Source organism: Microtus pennsylvanicus, chromosome 9 (genome assembly GCF_037038515.1).
Source record: "Microtus pennsylvanicus isolate mMicPen1 chromosome 9, mMicPen1.hap1, whole genome shotgun sequence".
NCBI classification, from domain to species: Eukaryota; Metazoa; Chordata; class Mammalia; order Rodentia; family Cricetidae; genus Microtus; species Microtus pennsylvanicus.
Window position 1 is genome coordinate 51,415,987 of NC_134587.1, and position 25,559 is coordinate 51,441,545.

Below are 25,559 nucleotides of genomic sequence, written 5' to 3' on the forward strand. Positions count from 1 at the left end.
TCCATTGTGTAAATTTACTGCTGAGTAGTACTCCATTGTGTAAATTTACTGCTGAGTAGTGTTCCATTGTGTAAATTTACTGCTGAGTAGTATTCCATTGTGTAAATTTACTGCATTTTCTTCAGTTGAGGGAAATCTAAGTTATTTCCAGGTTCTGATTATTATGAATAATGCTAATATGAACACAGTTGAGCAAATGTCCTTGCTGTATGAGTGTGGATCCTTTGGTATATGCCCAAGAGTGGTATTGCTGTGTTGTAAGGTAGATTGATTCCCAATTTTCTGAGAAACTGTTACATAGATTTCCAAAGTGGCTGTACAAGTTTGTACTCCCGCCAGAAATGGAGAAGTGTTCCCCTTACTCCACATCCTCTCCAGTGATGTTTATGATCTTAGCCATTCTGACAGGAGTAAGATGGTATCTTAGAGTCATTTTAATTTGCAATTTTATGGTGGCTGAGGATGTTGAGCAATTCCTTAAGTGTTTTTTTGGACTTTTGCAATTACTGTTTTGAGAATTCTCTGTTTAGATGTGTGCCCCATTTTTGACTGAGTTATTTGGTAATTTGATGTATAGTTTCTTGAGTTCTTTATATATTTTGGAGATCAGACCTCTGTCTGATGTGGGGTGAGTGAAGATCTTTTCCCATTCAGTAGGCTATTTTTTTGTTTTAGTAACTGTGTCCTTTGCCTCACAGAAGGGTCTCAATTTCAGGAAGTCCCATTTATTAATTGTTGTTTTCAATGTCTGTGCTACCAGTATTATATTCAATAAGTGGTCTCCTGTGCCCATGCATTCAAGCCACCCATCCTATAAATAATCTGAAAGAAAAACATATGATCACCTCATTAGACACTGAAAAAGCATTTAATAAAATCCAACACCCCTTTATGATAAAAGTCTTGGAGAGATGAGGGATAGAAGGAACACACCTAAACAAAATAGAAGCAATATAAAACAAACTGACAGCAACATCAGATTAAATGGAGAGAAACTCAATGTTATTCCACTAAAATCAAGAACAAAATAAGGCTGTCCACTCGTTCCATACCTATTCAACATAGTACTCAAATTTCTAGCTAGAGCAATAAGACAACAAAAGAATATCAAAGGGGTACAAATTTGAAAGGAAGAAGTCAAACTTTCACTATGTTCAGATGATCAGATAATGTACATAAGTGATCCCAAATATTTGATGTGAGAATTCCTACAGCTGGTAAGCAGTTTCAGTAATGTTGCAGGATACAAGATCAAACTCAAAAAAATCATTAGCCCTCCTATATACAAATTATAAAGGTGCTGAGAAAGAAATCTGAGAAACATCACCATTTACAATAGCCACAAATAACATAGAATATTTGGGGGTAACACTAACCAAGGAAGTGAAAGACCTGTACAACAAGAACTTTAAGTCTTTGAAGCACAAAATTGTGGAAGATATCAGAAAATGGAAAAAATCCCCCATGCTCTTAGATAGGTAAGATCAACATATTTAAAATGGCAGTCCAACAAAAGCAATCTACAGATTTAATGCAATCCCTATCAAAGTCCCAGGAAAATTTTTCACAGACCTTAAAAGAACAATACCCAACTTCATATGGAAAAAACAAAAACCCAGAATTGCCAAAACAATCCTCTACAATAAAGAAACTTTCAGAAGCATTACCATCCCTGACATCAAGCTCTATTACAGAGCTACAGTAATGAAAACAGCTTGGTACTGGAATAAAAACAGACAGATGGACCAATGTAATCAAATCAAAGACCCTGATAGTAATCCACACACCTATGAACACTTGATTTTTGACAAAGAAGCTAAGAGCATACAATGGAATAAAGAAAGTATCTTCAAAAAATGGTGCTGACATTACTAGATGTCAACATGTAAAAGAATGCAAATAGATCCATACCTATCCCCATGCAGAAAATATAAGTCCAGATAGAACTGAGACATTCTTCAGGGCCCTGAGCCACTTTGGGAAACACAGAGTATTGGTACTCCATACCAGAAACACTGATCCAGAATTTGTGCCTGTAGATCTCAGGACTGGACTCAGTATAAACAAGCTCTCTAAGAATAATATATACACTAAGGTTTGAGGTGTTTTTTTAATTTCTCATTTAGGAAACCAGTATGTAAATGGAGGTTGGTCAGTGTTGAGCAAATTAATGATACTTTCAGAGCATTTTCATTATGATTTGGTAATATTTCAAAAAGGGTATCCTCATATCTTCTTTGTTAAAGGAAGCAATAGGAAATTAAACCAAAATCAACTGTATGTGCTGGAAAATCATTGGGGTGTCTTGAACTACCACAGGACACCTAAATCTTCAGAGTTGCTCTAACATTTAAAACCCTGGCCAGAGAGTTAAATAAGTAAATAAATAAATAAATCCCCTTATTAAAGTAGCAAGTGTTTTGTATTCCTTGAGTGCAGTGAACTCTTAAAGATGAAAGAAAATGCACCTAAGTCTTCAAAGAAAGACATTTGCTAAATATAGTTAAATTTTTCTATTCTGAGTTATGTTAAATCCCAGGAAAATGATGATTCTTCTAACATGCATTAAATATGGAAAACCAAGCTGTGTATAACTGCAAAGATTTTGGATGCCCCATGGGTAAGAAAAAAATAACTAAAACAATTTCACATTTGCTGATTCAATCCTCTTTATTTAGAAAAAACAGTTTGAAAGAAGAGACAGCAATAAAAAGAGACATATAATTAGTGGACAGTGGCCACACCAAATTTAATAGTCAAAATTTTATGATTCATATTTTTAAAAATTAGTATTGCTAAGATCCTAGGAGACAGAAATATCTGCATTTTATGTTGTTAGTTTTTTTCTATTTCTCAAATTATTTTACACTTCTGGAATATATTTTAGATACAAAGACAAATTTACAAACAAATACAGAAATTTCTTCCATGATTTTCACCTGATGATCCCAGGAAGTTGTAGTTTTGACCAGCAGTGGAGAATTTCCAACACTGATCTCCATGAGCCCTTGGTAGATGATGGGAAGCAGAGCAATCATCATAGAAACCTAAACAATGAATTTCTTTTGTTGAGCAATCTGTCCTCTAGTCTGTCTCGCCTAAAATGTAACTAATATTCTTTACTTCTTTGCTCCTAACCTGTACTTACTCCTACAAACACAATACATACTTCTTATTCTTGACTCATCTATGAACCGATAGCCTAGAACAATGGTTTGCAAGTCATGGGTTGCAACCCCTTTGGGGATGACATATAAGATTTTTATATTATGGTTCATAACAGTCACAAATTACAGTTATAAAATAGCAAAAAAAATAATTTTATGGTTGTGGGTCACCACAATTTGAGCAACTGTATTAAAGGGTCAGAGCATTAGGAAGGTTTAAAACAACTGATGTAGAATAAAATGTCAGGAAAGCAAAGATTTTACCTATTCAGGGCTATGTAAAAGCTAGATCTTGGCTATGTAAAAGCTAGATAGTAATACTCTGAATACCTGCTGAATAAATGAATTTAAGACAAAGGTGTTACATCTGAGTTGAAAGAGTCATGAGGAGGGAAAATAGCAGCAGCCATCTTTTCTAATACCTACTATTTACTAATTGTGACTGTATTACTAATAAATACATTTTATGTTATGTTTTATTTAATCATCTAACTCATTAAATAGAAACAAATAATAAATGGGACCTCCTAAAACTGAAACGCTTCTGTAAAGCAAATGACATGGTCAACAAGACAATACGACAGCATACAAAATGGAAAAAGATCTTCACTAACCCCACATCAGACAGAGGTCTGATCTCCAAAATATACAAAGAACTCAAGAAATTGGACACCAAAAGATCACATAATCCAATAAAAAATTGGAGTACAGACCCAGACAGAGAACTCTCAACAGAGGAATCTAAAATGGCTGAAAGACCCTGAAGGAAATGTTCAACATCATTAGTCATCAGAGAAATGTAAATCAAAACAACTCTGAGATTCCATCTTGCACCTGTAAGAATGGCCAAGATCCAAAACACTGATGACAACTTATGCTGGAGAAGTTGTGGGGTAAAGGGAACACTTCTGCATTGCACGTAAGCATGCAAGCTGGTACAACCCTTTTGGATGTCAGTGTTGTGATTTCTCAGAAAATTAGGAAACAACCTTCCTCAAGACCCAGTAATACCACTTTTTGGGTATATATCCAAAGGATGCTCAATTGTGCCACAAGGACATGTGCTCAACTATATTCATAGCAGCTTTGTTTGTCAAAGCTAGAACCTGGAAACAAGCTAAATGCCTCTCAACCAAAGAATAGATAAGGAAAATGTGGTACATTTACACAATGGACTACTACCCAGCAGAAAAAAATGACATCTTAAATTTTGCAGGCAAATGGACATCATTTTGTGTGAGGTAACTCAAACCCAGAAAGACAATTATCACATTTACTCACTCATAAGTGGTTTTTAAACATAAAGCAAAGAAAACTTGCCTACAAACCACAATCCCAGAGAACTTAGACAACAATGAGGACACTAAGAGAGATTTACTTAGATCTAATCTACATGGGAAGTAGAAAAACACAAGATCTCCTAAGTAAATTGGGAGAATAGGGACCTTGGGGGAGGGTTGAAGGGGGAGGGGAGAGGCAGGGAGAGGAGCAGTGAAAAATGTAGAACTCAATAAAAATCAATAGAAAAAAGTTCTCCTTCATATGCAAAAAAGAGAAAATCTTGCTGGAGACGTGCACACTTGTGATCTAAAACTCAGAAGACTGAGGCAGGAGGTTGTGAGTTTCAGGCTATTAAACTGTGAGGTACATAGTGTACAGAACCTCCTAGGATGTATAGGAAAGACTATCTCACATAAACAAAAGAAACAAATGAATAAAAACAGAAAAAATACTGAATGAATTTTACATTATTCATAGTCTTAATACTATGTATAAGAAGATTAAAGTTCAGTGAAGCTTAATAAATTGGACAATAACCTTCCTGGCTAGCAGGTGACTATTCCCAAACTAAAAGCCACTTCACAGATTTCAGCCCTGTCTTTCATTAAGCATTGCTCTTGCTATATATTAAAAGAAGAACATTCTCCTGTGACAGAGAAGCCTCTTCAGTGCTTCCTTCATGTCATTGATATTATTATATATCAATATAATACTGTATTATATATTAAGAGGTTTAACATAGAAATCACCATTGTATAAATTGCAGCAGATGCAACATCCTTTTCTTTGGACTCTACAGAGGAGGGAAACAGGTAGAGCATCTCATTAAAAAAACAGACCACACAGAGGTGGGAACTACAGGTAGAAATGGCATTTGAACCCCCACAAGAAGTCTTAGCTCTAAGGTCAGCAATTAAAATGTTGACTTGAGAGATAAGAATACTTACAAAGGGAGACTTTGGAGACTACTATATCTACAAAGCCAAAAAGCACTAACTCATTGACATGTGTGTCAGAGAATGATAGCTTCAGAACAGAGGTAATGTCACAGAAAAAAATGAGCTATTTCCCCAACAACACAGAAAGACAGTCTAGCCATGAGGAGAGTGTGAGTCAGAGCAACTATGTTGGTGAGGACCAAGCAAAGGACAAGCATCAGGGCATAGAATCAGGTATTCATGATTGTGGAATAATAGAGAGGGCAGCAGATGGCCATATAGCAGTCATAGGCCATCACAGCCAGGAAGAAGCTGTCCAGATCACCGTATATCATGAATAAGTGCATTTGTGTTAGACAACTAGTAGAGGAGATGGTATAGCATTGAGTCTGAACATTAAACAGCATCGTGGTCACTGTAGATTGTACTAAACCCATGTCAAGCAAAAGACAGGTTGGCCAAAAAGAAGTACATAGGAGTGTGGAGGTGTGGGTCAGAGCCAATGGCCAGGATAATGAGGCCATCCTTTGGGTAACAGAGAAGGCAAAGTAATTCCAGACTGTAGAGGGCCCATAGGTTGAATTACCTTGTTGACAGCCCTTAGATCTGTCATCATTCTCCATTTGCCAGATTTCTTTTTTACAACAAACATAGGAGAATTCCAAAGGCTAGTTGACTCCTCAATATGTCGAGCATCTAATTGCTTCTGTACCAATTGTTCTAAAGCCTGCCATTTATCTTCAGCTAGAGGCCATTGTTTAACCCATATTGGCTTCTCAGTTAGCCATTTTAAAGGTAGAGCTGTTGGTACCTCCAAAGGTTTGTTATTTGCTTTATATTCTTGTACAGCCTGAATGACTGGTGACCTTTGTTCATGATAACTTATTACATCCTTCCCAGAATTAGGAGTTTCTAGGACTGCAGGAATATTAATCTGGGTATTCTATTGCTGTAGCAGGTCATGGCCCCATAAATTTATTGCAATATCTGCTGCATATGGCCTTAGCTTTTTTCTTTACCTTCTGGCCCAATACAGTCAACCCATATCATGCTTTGTTTAAGTCAAGATATCGTTCCAATTCCTACTAATCTAACATCTGCCTCTTGAAGAGGCCAATTTGGATGCCAAGATTCTGAAGTGATGATACTCACATCTGCTCCTGTGTACAACAAGCCAACAATCACAATTCCATTTATAGGTACTCCCAGCTTTGGTCTCTGATCATTTATAGAGGTTTGCCAAAATATATACTTCTTGTTTCCTAATTGAATTTCTGACTTATCCTCAAAATTTGAACCATCATTTAGAACCTTATGGTCTTGCACAGAAGCTTCTAAAGTTTTTAATTTTCCTGATGTGGCATGTCGTCCACAATTACTGGGAATGACTGGGCTACTTTTGGCTTGTGGGCCTGAGAGGTCCCTCAGAGAGTTTCCCAATGGTATTGGGTTGCCTTGTCTGTCTTTTGTTGATCTGCATTCATTGGTCCCATGTTGTCCTTTACCACACCTCCTACATATACCTGAAGGCCGAGGTTTCTTATTCCTGCCATTCCCAGATGAAGTGGGAATTCCTAGAAATTCCTTGCCTGCAATCCCTTTTTAGATGTCCTAATTTACCACAATTAAAACATTTGGAAGATTGCTGTCCCCTCATTGCTTTGGAAATCACTTCTCATACCCAAAATTCATCATCATAATTAAAGGTCTGAAAATTCATGATATGCTGGATCCATTCATTCATAGGTGCTGATCTAGAACTTAAAGCCCCAATTATCTTTTTGCAGTCTAAGTTTGCTCTTTCAAAATCCAGTGATTCAAGAATTCGTCATCTAGCTTTTGGGTCTGTTATTCCTGTGTTCAGAGCCTTAATTAATCTTTGTAAAATGTCAGTATTGGGTTCTCCCTGTCCCTGCATAACCATGGTATATGACTCAACCTTTCTTCTTGGTTCTGGTATCCTATCCCAGGCATTCAAGGCTGCTTTGTGGCATAGGGACAACGCTTATTCATCATAAAGAGCTTGCACCTGTGGGTCAGTGTATGCTCCTACACCAAGAATTTGATCCTGTGAAACTTCCATACCTTTTGCTCTTCCTTGCTGTTCCGTATGTTTGGATTCTTCTCTGAAATAAACTCTAAACATCAAGGAAGTTCCATCTTCTAACACTGCTGATGCTAACTGTAAGAAATCATGGGTTATAGCCCTGACATTAGAAGCCCAAGTTTTTATCATTTCCTTAACAAATGTAGAGTGCAAGCCATGATTAACAATGGCTTGCTTAATTTTCTTGAGGTCATTCATTCCTACTGGCATCCATCTAGCTTCTTTGGCTCCCTTTGAGCCTTTAGAAGTTGAAGCTTTGTCAGAATAAATTACAGGATATGTCACTAAAACCATGTGTAAACCAGTTCTGATAGCTGGTGGTGGCATTGTATCCTGCCCTTATATCATCAGCTCCAATAATTTCTTCAATCGTTTCAAATCTCTTAATTATTGTCTCACCTAAGGCCTGAATCTTCTGACCTGCAAAGGTTTCTAGTGATTTCCCTATGGTATTAATTTTCTGGTCCCCATTCTGCACCAGTGATTCCAAGATCTTCATGTTGCCCTTCAAAAATAACATCTCCTCCTTGAACTACCCCCAGATATCGTGTAAGTTGCTATCCTGGAGGTATATTCTGTCTATTACCTTATCAAAATTCTGTGATAACTTCTGAAAGTCAAATTCAACAGCCTAGACCCTTTCAGGTAAGTTTCTAGTACCCTTAGATAAGGAGTCAATTTTGTCTATTATGGTATTAATCCTATCAATTAATGCCATATAGTTTCATAATGATATAATATGAAGAAGGAAACTGAAACCTAATAACCAGTAAATTAAGCTACCTCCATAGGCATATAGGCCTCTTGTGATTTCTTCCATTGTGGCAACAGAAGCTGCGGCTAAAGTCCCATTCAAAATGAAATCTGCCATTTTACCTGTTAACCAGAAGATGGTGCTGTTTCCGAGTTGCGACCCGAATCAATGGAACCGTGTCAGGATAGATCCTACGGTACTCAAGAAGTTAGATGTACAAAAATCCAGTGGCTGATAAGCAGCGTGGCTCACCCCGGGTGCCTGCCCTGCTCTGACCCGATACAGGGGGTCATGACACAGTCACTCTGAGAAGGCTGACTGCCCACCCAGCGTCCCTATGCTGTCCCACTGGGACAAAGGTCACAGTGCAAATGCAAACGTTGTAGCAAGTATTTTAAATAGCACTTCAGCAGGATGTTGCAACAGCTTGCGTTCTGACTCCTGCTGCCCAAGCGCTGCGCTTAAAACCTACTCAGACTGTCCAGGCCCATAGAACCCTGGAGACATGGACTTTCCACCACTGAGGGAGGGTTTGTGCCAAGCCGAGCTGGCGGCAGGCAGCCAAGCCAGAGGTAGGCAGCCTAATCGGGGATGGGAGTATGTGGGGTGGTTCTAAAACCAAACATTGGGTGCCAGATAATGCGCAAAGCAATCCTACATCAGTTTGGATTCAAAGGGTTATTTATATGAGGGGAAAAAACTTACAGAACACCGTCCTACATGACAGCCAGAAAAGGAGTCTAGTGGCTGGAGCAAGAGGACAAGCGGAGGGCTGCCGCTGCTTTTTTGAGAGAGAGAGACCATGCCCCAGTGGGCTGGTATCTCAGCGACTATTGGCTGAAGGAGCAGAAGGAGCTCCTGCAGCACTGATTTCCAAAGTGGCTGTACAATAATAAACATAAAGCAAAGGATAACCAGGCTACGATCAACAACCCTAGAGAAGCTAGGTAAAAAGAAGGATCCTAAGAGTGGCATATATAAAGAGCCCCAGGAAGGGGAAATAATTAAGATCTCCTAGGTAAACTAGGAAGGGGAGTAGAAGGGAGGAAATGGGTATGGGACATGAGGGCTCAAGAGGGCCAAGATTATGAAGAGACTGAGAGGTGGGGTAATATACGAGATATCTTGATGGAGGGAGCCATTCTCAGGAATCCACAAGGATGATCCCAGCTAAGACTCCTAGCAATAGTGGAGAAGGTGCCTGAACTTACCTTCCCCTATAATCAGATTAATTACTACCCTAATTGTCATCATAGAACCTACAACCAGTAACTGATGGAAGCAGAAGCAGTGATCCACAGCCAAGCACTGGGCTGAGCTGGAGCTTAGTTGAAGAGAGGGAGGAAGGATCATATGAACAAAAGTGGTCAAGATCATGATTAGGCAAACCACAAAGACAGCAAACCTGAACTAGTGGAAGCTATAAGACTCTGAACTGACAGCTAGTGATCCCATATGGGAGGGAACTAGGCCCTCTGATTGTGGGTGACGGTTATGCGGTTTGATCTGTTGTGGGGGCCCTGGCAGTGGGACCAGCAGTTATTCTGGGTGCATGAACAGGCTTTTTGAATCCCATGATACAGGGGGAGGAGTTTGGTCCTGCTACAGTTTTATATACCAGACTTTGTTGACTCCTAAGGGAGGCCTTACCCACTCTGAGGAATGAATTGGAGCTAGGATGAGGGAGGTGGAAGGAAAATGGGAGCAAGAGGAAACTGAAATTAATATGTAAAAATATTTAAATTTAAATAAAAAAGTTTTAAAGCATGTTTATTTAGTTTGACACGTGTGTTTGAGTCACAGATAAGGAAGTTGTGTTCAAATATATTGTGACTGAAAACTTCTCAGCATGTATGCACTAGAATACACAGAGAAATGAAGTACATAGTGTACTGTATTAGACTCTCAATTGGTGCTCTACTGGGTCATAGTTGGTCTCAATTTTCATTACTAAAAATTCAACCTAAAAATGTCTTTCATTCAAATCAAGAGTGATGTTTAAATATTACTCATCTTTAAGTCACTATTTTCTATGTTCACAACAAGATGGGTAGATGAGAACCCTTACACATTTGTATCCTACTATATCCTATACTAACTGAAAAGTATAACATTTCGGAATTATACAGCCTTCCAGGGAGATCAGAAAGATATTAAAGTTGCTTCTTTCTATATTCAATCCATGTAATATAAAGGTTATTTGGCATTCAACACATAAATCAAGTGTTATAATAAGAAAATACTCTATTAAGACCCAATGGATTGAAACCCTGTGAAGATTACAGGTATATAAGCTAGCATCATATACCTTACATATATATTACATAGAACAACTTTCTTCATCAGGGAACTCCATTTCCAATAAATATTTTTAAATGAATTATAAATCATTTTAGGAACAAACAATGCATTGATTCTTTAACCTGCTACTATATGGAGGTGATTCAGTCTTATGTGATGAAATGTCAATGTAGGAATCACCTCCCAAATTCTTTGAATACACCTAAAGTTAAGCATTTGCCTTCTCCTTTGTTATTCAGTCCAAGCATCTGGTACTGGTAGATTTGGTTCACTCTTTCTCTGAAAAAGTTTATACTTATTTCAATATTTGTGCCCTCAGAAAACAATACAGATTTTTGAAACAATGAGGTGCTTCCAGAGATTTGGGGAAGTCTCTCTCTCTCTCTCTCTCTCTCTCTCTCTCTCTCTCTCTCTCTCTCTCTTCTCTTCTCTTTCTGACATTTAAGGTAAAAAATTTTACTTACTATCACAGTTTCTTCTGTTGCTTATGTCAATCAAAACAGGTTGGAGTTGGCTCAAGGATGGTACACAAAGTTTTGCCAGCCTGAGCTATTCCACCGTTCACTTCAACCTGGTTTAGAACAGAAAGCAATACCAATGCTCTCATAACCCTGAGGAAAGCACAATCTTTAAGACAGACTTTGTGAATTGGAATTAAGGGTCATAATTATAATTGTTAAAACCAAACAGCAAGTGACCAGAAGTAACATATCTAAACTTAGATTTAAAATATAATTTAAAAGGGACAATGGCAAGTGTGAAAGGAGATGAAGGCTCTAGGTAAGGATAAAATGGGTTAGCAAAGGATTGCAAATGCAAGTCAGGGTGTGTCCAAATGGGAGACCACGACAGTCACAGCTGTGTTCACTATCTAGAAGAAAAAAGATCACAAGGAGAGAGGGCCTGAGATGACCCTGCGGATGACCTTGGACACACGGTACTCAGATCCCACCTGAACCAGGTCTTCAGGAACTTTAAAGCCTTGTATATTTTTAGTTTGAAACCTGAACTTGAAGAAAAGAGAAGATGCTAGTTCATCAATCTAATTCCTAGAAGAGGCTTGATTCAATCATAATCTTAGTTGCCCAATGGAAATGCTGGGATGATGTGCAGTGGTTAAGGGGTTGGTCTCTAGACGTGAGCAGACATCGGGAAGATTTCTACTCAAATCGTTATCTGCTGCGGACTGACTCTCTTGGAAATCGAAGACCCAGGGAGAACAGGGGTGAAGCTTAGGAGAACCCAGGATTCGGCGAATGACAGACAGACACAACTCTAATGAGATTTGAATCTGCTGCAACTTTACTAAAATTCAAGCATCACTTTTAAGAGATTACAGAAGGAAGTTGGCAGACATAAAAGTTTCCATAGAAAAGTGATTACAAACAATTGAGTATTCTCAGCAAGTCTTGTGGTCAGGGCCAGGTAGGCAGAGCTTTTCTTTGAAATTCGTCTCACATCATTAACTAACTGTGCTTTCTCATGGCCCTAATCATATCTACCCTCAAGGTAACCAAGGTAACCCAAGCACCATTCTTCAGGATTCCACCCCTAGGGTTTGCTCCAATATTGAATGGCTGGCTTCATGTTATCAAGAATAGCCTGCCTTTCTTTCCTATCTAAAATGCACCAGGGGTTTCTCGTTCTGGCTAGCCTCTCCATAAATGGTAATTCATGCCATTCCATACATTTTCCTTCATAATTTGCCCATCTTCTACCAAATCTCCTATCATGAGCTCTTTCTGTTCTAGGGTATCTGTAAATTCCCCCAGAGAGCCAGCCAGAGTCTTAATCATAACATTAATGGCCTGAATCAAGGGAGGGAACTGACGCATCAGTTCCTCTGTATTCAAGGACCGTTGGAAATGTTTTTTTGGTTCCTTGAACAGATTAAGTTTTTGTCAAGAGAAAAATAGAACAGAAGAAAGGATAGCAGAGTCAATGCAAGAAACCATCACCAGGAACAAAGTGAACGAGGTCGCTGAGGCTAATCAGGCACCTCAACTCGAGCAGACTGCCAGGGAACTGCCGGGGCCAAGCTCCAGGAAGCAAGAGCCCCTCATTTTGAGCCAGCCACCTCCTGAGAGACATTTTGTCACACAGGCCAGACAGCCGTGGCTGTGGCAGTTATCCTGACAGGACACCCATCTACAAGGGGGAATACTGTAGTTCCAACACCCAAAACTTGCTTTCTTTTTTTTAATTTATTTATTTATTAAGGATTTCTGCCTCCTCCCCGCAACCGCCTCCCATTTCCCTCCCCCTCCCCCGATCAAGTCCCCCACCCTCATCTGCTGGAAGAGCAATCAGGGTTCCCTGACCTGTGGGAAGCCCAAGGACCGCCCACCTCTATCCAGCAAACATACCGCACTCCAGCCGTACCTGCCTACACAGTAGCCAAGAGGAAAGCTATGCCTATCTTCCATGTCCACTGTATTTTATGTACTGGGCCTCATTCAAAGCTTTTGGATGCTTGAGGGAGTGCCTCATATTAATATTTTTCTGTTTAGGGAAGTCAAAAATGGCCATATTAGCCACAAAGCTGTGACATAGACATTTGTGTTGCATTTTTGTAGCTTGTTCTTCTTGTGGGATTCCTAACAGTGAGAGCAACGCCTGTCCCTGACTCTTTTGCCTGCTTTTGGGACCCTTTCCTCTTACTGTGCTGCCTCATCCAGCCTTAATACAAGGGGTGGTCTTATTGCAACTTGATATCCCATGCTTGTTTGATATCTCTGAAAGAGCTGTCCTTTCCTGAAGGGAAAAGAGGAAACGTGGAATGGAGGGAAATGGAGAGAAGAACTTGGAGGAGAAAAGGGAAGGAAAAGAGTGGTTGGGATGTAATATATGAGACAATAATTTTTAAAAAGAAAATATATAAACCAATAAAATGGCTATGTCTTCACTTACTCAATTTCTTTTTCCATCGCATTTTAATGAAGGCAAAGTGAGTTGTCCAAAGCATAGGTGGGTGTCCCAGTGGGCTAGCTAGTCAAGCTAAAGAGCATGCCAGCAAGAGACTCAGAATCACACTCTGGAGACCTGCACCTGGTAGCATACCCCTTGAGGAAAGAAATGGCCCAGTTCCCTAGGACCCAGATAGAACTGGCTGGAGAGCATGCTCTACAAAGACACTGGGGTTGGTTTTAATAAGTCAGTTGGAAATGATGTGTCAGGAGCCTTTATAGCCGTAAGAATCACTGTCCTGCTTGGTCTAAGGAAGCAGAAGTGGAGTCTTATACACTCAGTGTTCTCAAGGAGCGCTAGACTTGGTGGATGCGAGTTTTACTAACCAAGTCAAAAAAGTCTTTGTCAGATCTTTACTGAGAATATTCCAGAGAGAGGAGAAAACTTGGGAATCTGAAGATGCTTGAAACACACTGCGACAGGTAAGGACTTGGAAGGGATATGCTTTATCTTCACAAATGCTCAAATGCAGACACACACACACACACACACACACACACACCTTGTCACACAAATAGGTGAACATTTTAGGGGTGTGCAACCCAAGTCTCTTTTTAAGTTTAGAAGCTTCTTATGAATGATGGGGTAAACAGAAAACTGAAAGATTATGAATGTTCTAAGATCACAACTTTACAAAGGCTGTGCAGCACCAGCTTACTCTATATCCAAGAATAGCAGACAAAACTGTTTGAAGAAAGGAAAACAAAGAAAAACATTTATTTTCATTCTATCTGGTGAAAACCAAGTAACAGAGATATATAGTAAAATTGTAGAAGTAGAGAAAGAGGGTCTTAAATACTAATCCCCAGATTGCCACTGGGAGATACAAAAAAGGGAGGGAGAAGAACCATATAATGGGGAGTTCTGGGGGGAACATCCTCCTAATAGTTACTTCACTGCCCACAGTCCAAGTGTCCAATGCTCTCATATAGAGGAAAGTTCAAAGTCATTTTTCAGTGTTCATACAAAAGTCTGTAGCATAATTATTTGCATGTAAAAACGCATGTGTGAATGTATGTATACATTAGGAGAACAGGAGAGCGAGGATGAAAATTTATACCTCCTCTCTAATGCACCAACTTAAAATACTTTCCAAATGTTCCCAACACGGCCATGGTTAATTCCCACCTTCTTCTAATAGACTGTGTTGACTTCTCTAATCAAAATGATTGCTTTTCTATAGACCCTGCTGCAGCATAGAAAACAAAATTTGCATTTGGGTGCTTATTATATTAATTATTCTATGAGAAGTCTTGTATTCTATCCAGTGATACTCAGAGATGTTCATGGACAAGGATACAGTTCTGGTGATACAAATCTGTATCTATGAAATGATCTAATGATTAAATTTGGCACATACAGACTTTTTTGCACACAAGAACTACACAAGATGGGGAAACCAAGCAAAGTGAATCAATCTGGTTCTTCAGACTTCTTCCTTCTGGGACTCTCTGAGCAGCCAGGGGAGCAGCCCCTTTTATTTGGCATCTTCCTTGGCATGTATCTGGTCACTATGGTGGGGAACCTGCTCATCATCCTTGTCATCAGTTCTGATGCACACCTTCACACTCCTATGTACTTCTTCTTGGCCAATCTATCCTTAACTGATGCTTGTTTCACTTCTGCCTCAGTTCCCAAAATGCTTGCCAACATTCATACCCACAGTCAGGCAATCTCCTATTCTGGGTGCCTTACCCAGCTGTATTTCCTCCTGATGTTTGGTGGCCTCGACAACTGCCTTCTGGCTGTGATGGCATATGACCGCTATGTTGCTATCTGCCAGCCACTCCATTACAACACAGCTATGAGTCCCCAACAGTGTGCATTAATGCTGTGTGTGTGCTGGGTGCTAACCAACTGTCCCGCCATGATGCACACACTGCTGCTGACACGTGTGGCTTTCTGTGCCCACACAGTCATCCCCCACTTCTACTGTGACCCCAGTGCTCTGCTGAAACTTGCCTGCTCTGACACCCACATTAATGAGCTAATGATCATTACCATGGGCTTGGTGTTTCTTGCTATTCCTCTCATGTTGATCATCTTCTCTTATGTCCGTATTTCTTGGGCTGTGTTGGGCATTCCTTCTTCTGGAGGGCGATGGAAAGCCTTTTCTACTTGTGGCTCTCATCTTACAGTTGTTCTGCTCTTCTATGGATCACTGATGGGTGTGTATTTACTTCCCCCATCAACTCACTCTGCAGAGAGGGAACGCAGGGCTGCCATTCTCTACATGGTTGTGATTCCCATGCTGAACCCATTCATCTACAGCTTGAGGAACAGAGACATGAAGGAGGCAATGGGCAAGCTTTTTGGTGGTGGAAAAGCAGTCTTCTTACTATGACTTTCATGCTTAAATCTAGTGCTGTATCAAAACCCTACCTTCCATCGCTTCACTGATTCTGAGTTGCAAATGGAACAACCAGGGTATATACCTCCTCTAAGATATGATGTGAAATGAGTGCTTAGGCCTTGATCTTTCTTGATCCCAGTATGACAACCATTGCTGACAATAGAACATCATCCCTGATGATCAACTTTAAAACCAGCACCTCAACCACAATGGACTAAGTCTTATGCTGCGCATCCTGCAGCCATTGAGGCAAGTATGCAATGAGACAAAGGAAACAAACATTTTTTGGCTGTCTACACTGTTACTCATAGCTCAACTCATCAGCTCTTTTGAAAGAAAGGGCTGAAACTATAACCTAGGATGTAAATAAGTTGCCAAAAACAGGTTGATTTAATTACAGGGCCTAGGACTTCTACTTTGCCACACTGTGATGACCATGACAAGGAAAGTTATAGAAGAACAACCTAAGGACACTATTGAGTGGTTACCAAAAGAGAAAAAATCAAAGTAATACATGTATTATGTCCTCACTGTTCATTTCTTTACATTTTGTTACTATAATGGATATTTACAAAGAAAACAACATTTAAGTGCCTATAATGTGCCAATTTTGTATTTGATTATAAATGATTCATTCTCTGGAGTTTTACATGAAATGTTTTTTAAAATTAGAAAAAAAAATCAAATGTGCTGGAAATTTTGAGAACAATAATTGTATCAAAACTAGTCTGATGGAAATTAGGATTATAAAAAGCCACAAAGCTTAATCATGATTGTCTTTTTATTTGTAAATTATGAATCTTTTATAGTGAGCTTTTGCATATTTTATTACATGTACAAATTATCATTTGGGTTGGCGATGATATAAATTCTAATGTGTTTTTAATTTTGAATAACATTTGTTCAATCCTACATATAACAAAGAAATTAATGACTTGGGCAATGGTAACTGTCTACAGTCTGAACACTTAGTAACCCAAGGAAGAAGAATTAGCATGAGCTACATCAAGTTCAAAACAGTGTCAAAAACTGCAAACAGAATAAATGAATTCTGTATAATACCATTTATATATTTTTTTTTTTTGGTTTTTCGAAACAGGGTTTCTCTGTGGTTTTGGAGCCTATCCTGGAACTAGCTCTTGTAGACCAGGCTGGTCTCGAACTCACAGAGATCCGCCTGCCTCTGCCTCCCGAGTGCTGGGATTAAAGGCGTACGCCACCATCGCCCGGCATAATACCATTTATAAATCTTGGTATAATTTCTTACTGGTTCCATGTGGTTTCTTTAGTAATTTCTTAAATTATCTTTACTGATTATGTTATCTGAAAACAAAGACAGTCTTATTTCTTTCTTCCCAATCTGTACATGTTCTATTTCCTTTTCTATCATAACTTACTAGCTAAGATTCCAGAATGGCTTTGAAAAATAATGGTGAAAGGAATCTTTCATGCCTGCTTCTAGTATTAGCAGAAAGTTGCTAGTTGCTGACAACTAAGAATGATACTGACTTAAGATTTTCAGAGATATTCTTTATCTAATTGAGAAGGTTTCTTTGTATTTCCAATTTGATGAGATTTTATTGATAGCATGCAAATTATTGCTTAATTTTGTCTAATAATATTTTATACAGATAGTGTGGCCTTTTCTTCTTTAGCTTGTTGATGTGATAATGTACAAAAATTGTTCTTCTAATTTTAAGTAGCTTTGTACAACTGGGATAAATACCACTTTGTAATGGTGTATAATTCTGTTTGTTTCACTGTTACATTTAATTTGTACCATAGTTTATGGATGACTTTGCATCAGAATTCATGACAGATATTGGTTAACAGTTTTCTTTTCTTATATAATCTTTTGCATGTGTTTAGTTTTCATTGATGATAGCTTTACACTCCCTCAGCTTCTTTTTTCTAGATAAGATTATAGAGATCTGGTATCAATTTTTCCTTAAAAGTTTGGTAGAATTTATCAGAGATATGATTAATACCTTGTGCCTCCTGTTTGAGAAGATCTTTAATGATTACACTATTTATTTAATAGATATAGATATCTTGATTTTGTCAATTTCCTCTTGTGTGCACCTAAGCAAATGTGACTCTTGAGAAACTGGTCTATTTCATTTAGGTTAGCAAACTTGTGGGTGTGGAGTTTCTTTTAATGTTTCTTTGTTATTTGTTTCATTATCCGTGAATTTGTACTGAAGCCTGTGTTGATAGCTTGTTTGTACAAAAGAAGCTTGCATGGAGATCGGAGGGCAGAGACAGCCACTAACCATAGAGGTCTGGAGGTCGTACGAACAGACAGGAAGTGATATGCTAGTCAGAGGAAGTGATAAGGCAGGAGGAAACAGGAACTTAGTCTCTTTTCAGCTGGGAAGTTGAGTAAGTGACTGGTGGTTTCACCCCTTCGTCTCTCTGATCTCTCAGCATTTTCCCCTATATCTGACTCTTGGCTTTTCTTGAGACTCTTAGAACTTGTGCTACATATTGGCATCCTGATTTCAGTTTCTGTCTCCCCTTTCCCCAGTTCCTCTCCCTTCTGATCCTCTTATTCTCCTGTCTTCTCTCTGTCTAGCTCTCTTATTAGAGACATCCTTTTAATAGATTTTTGCATTGAGTTGTAGTCCTTGGGAGGCAAAAGCTGCAGTATCCTCAGCTCAAGGACATCCTTGCTACATAGCAAAACTGTGTCTTCGAAAAATGTACTTTTCACCAATCTTTGCAAAGAATCGGCCTTTATTACCATTGTCTCTCTCTCTCTCGTGATGTCTTCTTTGCAGTTTCACAGATTTTTGCTCTATTACTTCTTCTTCCCCACTAAATTTAATTTTCACTTCTTTCTCCAGGTTTCTTAGATGACAGCTTTGTTTATTGAACTTTCATTTTAGAAATGTATGTTTAAAATCAAAGGGGGCTTTGTTCTAACCCATCTGTTGTAGTTGGGATTTTTATGTAAGTTACCTATGGCTCAGCTTTCAAGGTTTATAAAATGCCTTCCTGGCTAGGTCATCTTCAAATGCTGGACATGGGTTTACACTTTCCTTCTGGTTTGAAATCAAACAAAGAATGTGTAATACAAAAGATTTGTCCCTTGGCGAGTTAACATTAGAGAAAATACAAAATACACACTTATTAAATGATGAAAACAAAGCATAAACAATTAGACAGAATGAATGCAACAGTTTGGGAATTGTCAGTGTGAGGAGTCACTGAGGAGACCTGAGGCTTATCCCAAAGTTCACAGCATTTTTAGAAATCATCTTTTTTTATTTTTTTAATTTCATTTTACATTCCTTCTACAGTTCTCCACTCCCATCTCCTTCCCAGACCACCCCCTATCCCCTCCTTCCAATGGATTAGGGCTCCTGTGGAAAGTCAACAAAGTCTGGCACATTAAGTTGGGGCAGAACTTTCTCCCCTAAGCCCCACATTAAGACTGAACATGGCATTCCACAACAGGGAATGGGCTCCAATAAGCTAGCTCATGCACCAGGAATAAACCCTGGTTCCACTGCCAGGTGTCTCACAAATAGTCCAAGCTGCACTGTCTCCCACATGTGGAGGGCCTAATTCCATCCCATGGAGGCTCCACAGCTGTCAGTCTAGAGTTCCTGAGTCCCCAATAGATTGGTTCAGCTTTCTCTGTAGATTTCTCCTTCGTGGTCTTGACCTCCTTTGCTCATATATTCCCTCGTCTCTATCTTTGATTTAATTCCCAGAGCTCAGCCTGTTGCTTGGTTGTGGATGTCTGCATCTGGTTCTGTTGGTTGCTGGATGAAGGCTCTATGATGACAGTTTGGGTATTCACCAACCTGATTAAAAGGAAGGCCAGTTTGGGTTCCCTTTCTGCTATTGCTAAGAGTCTTCGCTGGGGTCATTGTTGTGGATTCTTGGGAATTTCCCTAGCACTAACTCCCTAACCTCATTGTGACACTCTCTATCAAAGTCCCTCTTTCATGGCTCTCCCATTCTGTCCCTCTCACCCCTCAACCATCCCATTTCTTCATGTTCTCTGCTCCCTTGCTTACCCTGTCCACCCACCTTGTTCTTAATTCACCCAGGAAATCTCATCTAACTCCCCTTCTCTGTGTGATCCATGAATCCCTCTTAGGGTCTTCATTTTTTCCTAGCTTCTCTGGAGCTGTGGACTGTAGTCTGACTATCTTTTGTTTTACATCTGATATCTACTTATGAGTGATTACATGCTGTGTTTGTCTTTCTGGGTCTGGATTACTTCACCCAGGATAGCTTTTTTCTATTTCCATCCTTTTTTTTCTATTTGCCTGCAAATTTCGTGATATCATTTTTTACAGCTGAGTAATATTCTGTTGTATAAATATACCACATTTTCTTTATCCATTCTTCAGTTTAGGGTCACCTAGGTTGTTTTCAGGTGCTGGCTATTATAAATAATGCTGCTATGAACAACAATGAGCAAGTGTCCTTGGGGTATGATTAAGCATCCTTCAGGTATATGCCCAGAAGTGGTATCTCTGGGTCTTGAGTTAGATTGATTACCAATTTTCTGAGAAACTACCATACTGATTTTCAAAGTGACTGTACAAATTTTCACTCCCAACAGCAGTGAAGGAGTGATCCCCTGACACCACATTCTCTCCAACATAGCCTGTTTCCATCCAGTACTTTTGGTTTTAGCCATTCTGACAGTGTAAGATGGTATATAAAGAACTCAAGAAACTAGACATTAAAACTCTAATTAACCACATTAAAAATGGGGTACTGAACTGAACAAAGAATTCTTAACAAAAGAAGTTCAAATGGCCAAAAGACACTTAAGGTTGTAGTGATGAGGCTAGTAGGCCTGCTTTTCATCCCACCCGGCTCCCGCATGGCTAGCTTAGCTCCAGAAATAACAACACACAAATTGTATTCTTATAAACACTGCTTGGCCCATTAATTCTAGCCTCTTATTGGCTAACTCTCACATCTTGATTAACCCATTTCTATTAATCTGTGTAGCACCACAAGGTGGTGGCTTACTGGGAAAGATCTCAACCTGCCTGGATCTCGGAGAGGAGAGCTATGGCGTGTGTCTCACTTCCCTTCTTCCCAACATTCAGTTCTGTCTGCTCCACCCACCTATGTTCTGACCTATCAGGCCAAACAGTTTCTTTATTAATTAACCAATGAAAGCAACAGATAGACAGATGACCCTCCTCCATCATAAGGCCATGCTCAACCTCCTTAGCGATCAGGGAAATGCAAATCAAAACAACTTTGAGATGCCATCTTACACTGGAAAGAATGGCTAAAATCAAAAACACCAATGATAGCCTATGCTGGAGAGGATATGGAGTAAGGGAAACACTCATCCATTGCTGGTGGGAATGCAAACTTGTGCAACCACTTTGGAAATCAGTGTGGCAGTTTCTCAGGAAACTGGGAGTCAACCTACCAAAGATCCTGCAATTCCACTCTTGAGAATATATTCAAGAAATGCCCAATCATACGACAAAAGCATTTGTTCAGCTATGTTCATAGCAGCACTTTATGTAATAGCCAGAACCTAGAAACAACCTAGATGCCCCTCAATGGAAGAATGGATAAAGAAAGGGTGGCACATCTACACATTAGAGTACTACTCAGCAGTAAAAACAATGACATCTTGAATTTTGCATGCAAATGGATGGAAATAGAAAACACTATTCTGAGTGAGATAACCCAGACCCAAAAAGAGAAATATGGTATGTACTCACTCATAAGTGAATTCTAGCCATAAACAAAGGACATTGAGCCTATAGTTCATGATCCTAGAGAAGCTAAATAAGAAGGTGACCTGTTGAAAGGAGCGGCGGGGGGGCTGCGTCCCACCACCCACCTAGATTTACACCCGAAATAATTACACGGAAACTGTATTCTTTTAAACACTGCTTGACCCATTAGTTTTAACCTCTTATTGGCTAGCTCTTACATATTGATCTAACCCATTTCTAATATTGTGTGTAGCACCATGAGCTGGCTTACCAGGAAAGATCTTAACCTACATCTGTCTGGAGTGGGAGAATCATGGCGACTGACTGACTCGGCTTCTTTCTCCCAGCATTCTGTTCTGTCTACTCTGCCTACCTAATTTTCTGTCCTATCAAAGGGGCCAAGGCAGTCTCTTTATTTAACCAATGAAATTAACACAAAACAGAAGACTCTCCCCCATCAGTGACCCCAAAGAAAAACATATATTTATCCTCCTGGATATTGGAAGTAGACAAGATCGTCAGGCAAAAGTTGGAAGCAGGGGGGCAGGGGTGAGATGAGGGAAGATGAGATGGGGAGAGAGAAGGGAGAAGTGGGGGATTGGGGAGAGCTTGGGGGAATGGGATGGTTGAGATGGAGGAAGGGTGGATATGGGAGCAGGGAAGAAGATATTTTAACTAAGGGAGCCATTTTAGGGTTGGCTCTGGAGGGGTTCCCAGGTGTCCAAGGGGATTCCCCAGCAAGGTCCATGAGCAGCAGTGGAGAGGGTGCCTGAACTGGCCTTCTCCCATAGCCACACTGATGAATGTCTTGCATATTACCATAGAACCTTCATCTGGCTATGGATGGAGATAGAGACAGAGACCCACAATGGAGCACCGGACTGAGCTCCCAAGGCCCAGATGAAGGAGGGAGAACATGAGCAAGGAAGTCAGGACTGCAAGGGGTGCATCCACCCTCAGAGACGGTGTGACTGATCTAAGGGGAGCTCACCAAGGCCAGCTGGACTGGGACTGAATGAGCATGTGATCAAACCAAACTCTCTGAATGTGGCTGACAATGAGGGCAAACTGAGAAGCCAATTATAATGACACTGGATTTTGATTCTACTGCATGTACTGGCTTTTTGGGATCCTAGTCTGTTTGGATGCACACCTTCCTAGACCTGGATGGAGGGGGGAGCCTTGGACTTCCCACAGGGCAGGGCACCCTGACTTCTCTTAGGACTGGGGAGCAAGGGAGAGGGGGAGGGAAGAAGGGAAGGGAAATGGGAGGATGGGAGGAGCTGGAAATTTTTAATAAATAAATAAATGAAGTTCAAGTGGATACAAATTGGAAAGGAAGAAGTAAAATTTTCACCATTTCCAGATGAAATGATAGTAAACAAAAGTGACCCTAAAAATTATATTCAAGATACTAAATAACAGAATACCAAATAATATAATTAAAAATGGGATTCAGATTTAAACAGAATTCTCAACAGAAGAATCTCAAATGACTGAGATAAAAGACCAAGCTCTGGGAATCCAGTTGAAGAGAAGAGGAGGGAATATATGAGCAAGAGAGGTCAAGATCATGAGAGAGAAATCTACAGAGACAGCTGAACCAAGTCATGGAAATTCATGAACTCTAGACCTCACCCCTTTGCCTCCCCCAAGCCCACACTCATCCCCTCCTCCCAGTGGGACTATACTAGGCCCTCCATATGTGGGAGACTGTGGTGAATCTTGGGCTACCTGACTGGCCACTGGCAGTAGAACCAGTGTCTATTCATGGTGCAAGAGCTAACTTCTTGAAGACCATTCCCTATGGTGGGATACCATGTTCAGCTTTCATGAAGAGAGGAGGGACTTGGTCCTGGCCTAACTTAATGTGCCAGACTTTATTGACTTTACTGGGAGATGGGGATGGGTGTGGGCTTGAGGGAGGCAAGGGAGTGGGGGGATGGGGAGGAGGGAGAACTGTGGTTGGAATATAAAATAAAGAAATAAAAAATAATTGTTTAGCATTTTTAGATATCAGGAAAATGCAAATAAAAATGACTTAAAGATAACATCTTACAACTATCAGAATGGATAAGGTCAAAAATGTTAATCATGGCCTGTGGTCGAAGGAATATAGAGTAAGGGAATATTCCTCCACTGCTGGTGGGATTACAGTCACTTTGTAAATCAGTATAGTAGTTTCTCAGAAAATGGGGAGCCAAATTACCTCAAGACACAGTAATGCCCCACAAGTCTGCCCTATTGTCTGCGAGGTCCTTGGCCCAGTAAGAGTTCCTGCTCCTGCACTGAGGAAATCCTTCCAGAGGGGTAAGTGTGTGCCCGCCTGGTCAGACAGTCCAGGAATGGAGTACAGGGCCCCTCCAGCTTCTGCTGCATGAGCTTCTTTGTTCCACACCACCCTGCCTCCCTCAAGCCTGCCATATTGTCTGCAAGGTCGTTGGCCCAGGAAGAGTTCCTGCTCCTGCACTGAGGAGATCCATCCAGAGAGCACTCCATTCCATCTGCGGGGTAATTAGATCCACCAGCAGAGCCAGCTCCAGTGCTGAGGGGTCCTAAGAGAAAGCAGACCAAGAAAATCCCCCAAGTACACAGTCAGTCACAGCAAAGATTGGACCAAGACACTAAGACTCTCCTGGCCACATCTGAAGGAAGAGATGGGCAAACACCAATGCAAAAATTCCTCCAACAACTTGAAAAGCAACATGACAACACCAGAAACCAGTGAACATGCAACAGGAAGACTTGAACACCCTATTCCAGAAGAAGAAGAAGAAATCGACTTTAAACATAACATTATGAAAATAATAGAGGTCCTTAAACAGGATATAAAAACTCCTTTAAGGAAATGGATGAGAAGACACACAAAAAGTTAGAAGAAATAAATAAATCTCTCAAAGATACCCAAGAAAACCAAGAAAAAGCAATCAAACAGATAAAGGAAACGGTTCAAGACTTGAAAAATGAAATGGAGGTAATGAAGAAAATACAAACCAAGGGAAGGCAGAAGATGGAAAATCTGGGCAAATGAACAGAAACTGCAGAGACAAGTATAACTAACAAAATACAAGAGATAGACGAAAGAAAATTAGACACTGAAGATACTATAGAGGAAATTAACTCATTGATAAAAAAAAAAAACCAGCAAATTCAACAACTTCATACCACAAAACATCCAGGAAATCTGGGACACCATGAAAAGACAAAACCTAAGAATAATAGGGGTAGAAGAAGAAGAATTACAGCTCAAGGGCCCAGAAAATATATTCAACAAAATTATAGAAGAAAACTTTCCCAACCTAAAAAAGGATATTCCTATGAAGGTACAAGAAGCACACAGAACACCAAATAGACTGGATTAAAAAAAATCACCTCACCATATTATAATCAAAACACAAAACACACAGAATAAAGAAAGAATATTAACAGCTGCAGAGGGAAAAGGTCAAGTAACATATAAAGGGAAACCTATCAGAATTACCTGGCTTCTCAATTGAAACCATGTGCTACAGACACTAAGAGAGACCATGGATGCAAGCCCAGACTACTATACCCAGCAAAGCTTTCATTCACCATTGATGGAGGAAACAAGATATTCCAGGACAAAAACAGATTTAAACAATACATAGCCACAAACTCAGCCATACACAAAGTACTAGAAGGAAAACCACAACCCAAGGAAGCCAACAACACCCATAATAACACAGACATCTGACAGCCCTCCACCAGCACAACACAAAGAAGGGAAACACACAAACACTACCACCAAAAAAAAAATAACTGGAGTTAACAACCACTGGTCATTAATATTGCTTAATATCAATGGACTCAATTCAACAAAAGGCACAGGTTAAGAGAATGGATACCAAAACATGATCCAACATTCTGCTGTTTACAAGAAAAACACCTCAACCTCAAAGACAGACATTACTTCAAAGTAAAGGGTTGGAAATAGGTTTTCAATCAAATGGACCTAA

At 39.8% G+C, this 25,559-nt stretch overlaps 1 protein-coding gene and 1 pseudogene across 1 annotated transcript; one reads left to right on the forward strand and one right to left on the reverse strand.

The window, feature by feature from the left end:
- Positions 1–5,149: 5,149 nt before the first annotated feature.
- Positions 5,150–7,992, reverse strand: LOC142856996 (olfactory receptor 1N1-like; annotated as a pseudogene).
- A 6,913-nt stretch (positions 7,993–14,905) lies between these two features.
- Positions 14,906–15,859, forward strand: LOC142856834 (olfactory receptor 1N2). Its single transcript, XM_075984479.1, has one exon. It carries the CDS (start codon positions 14,906–14,908, stop codon positions 15,857–15,859), a length of 954 nt encoding a protein of 317 aa, XP_075840594.1.
- The last annotated feature ends 9,700 nt before the right edge of the window (positions 15,860–25,559 follow it).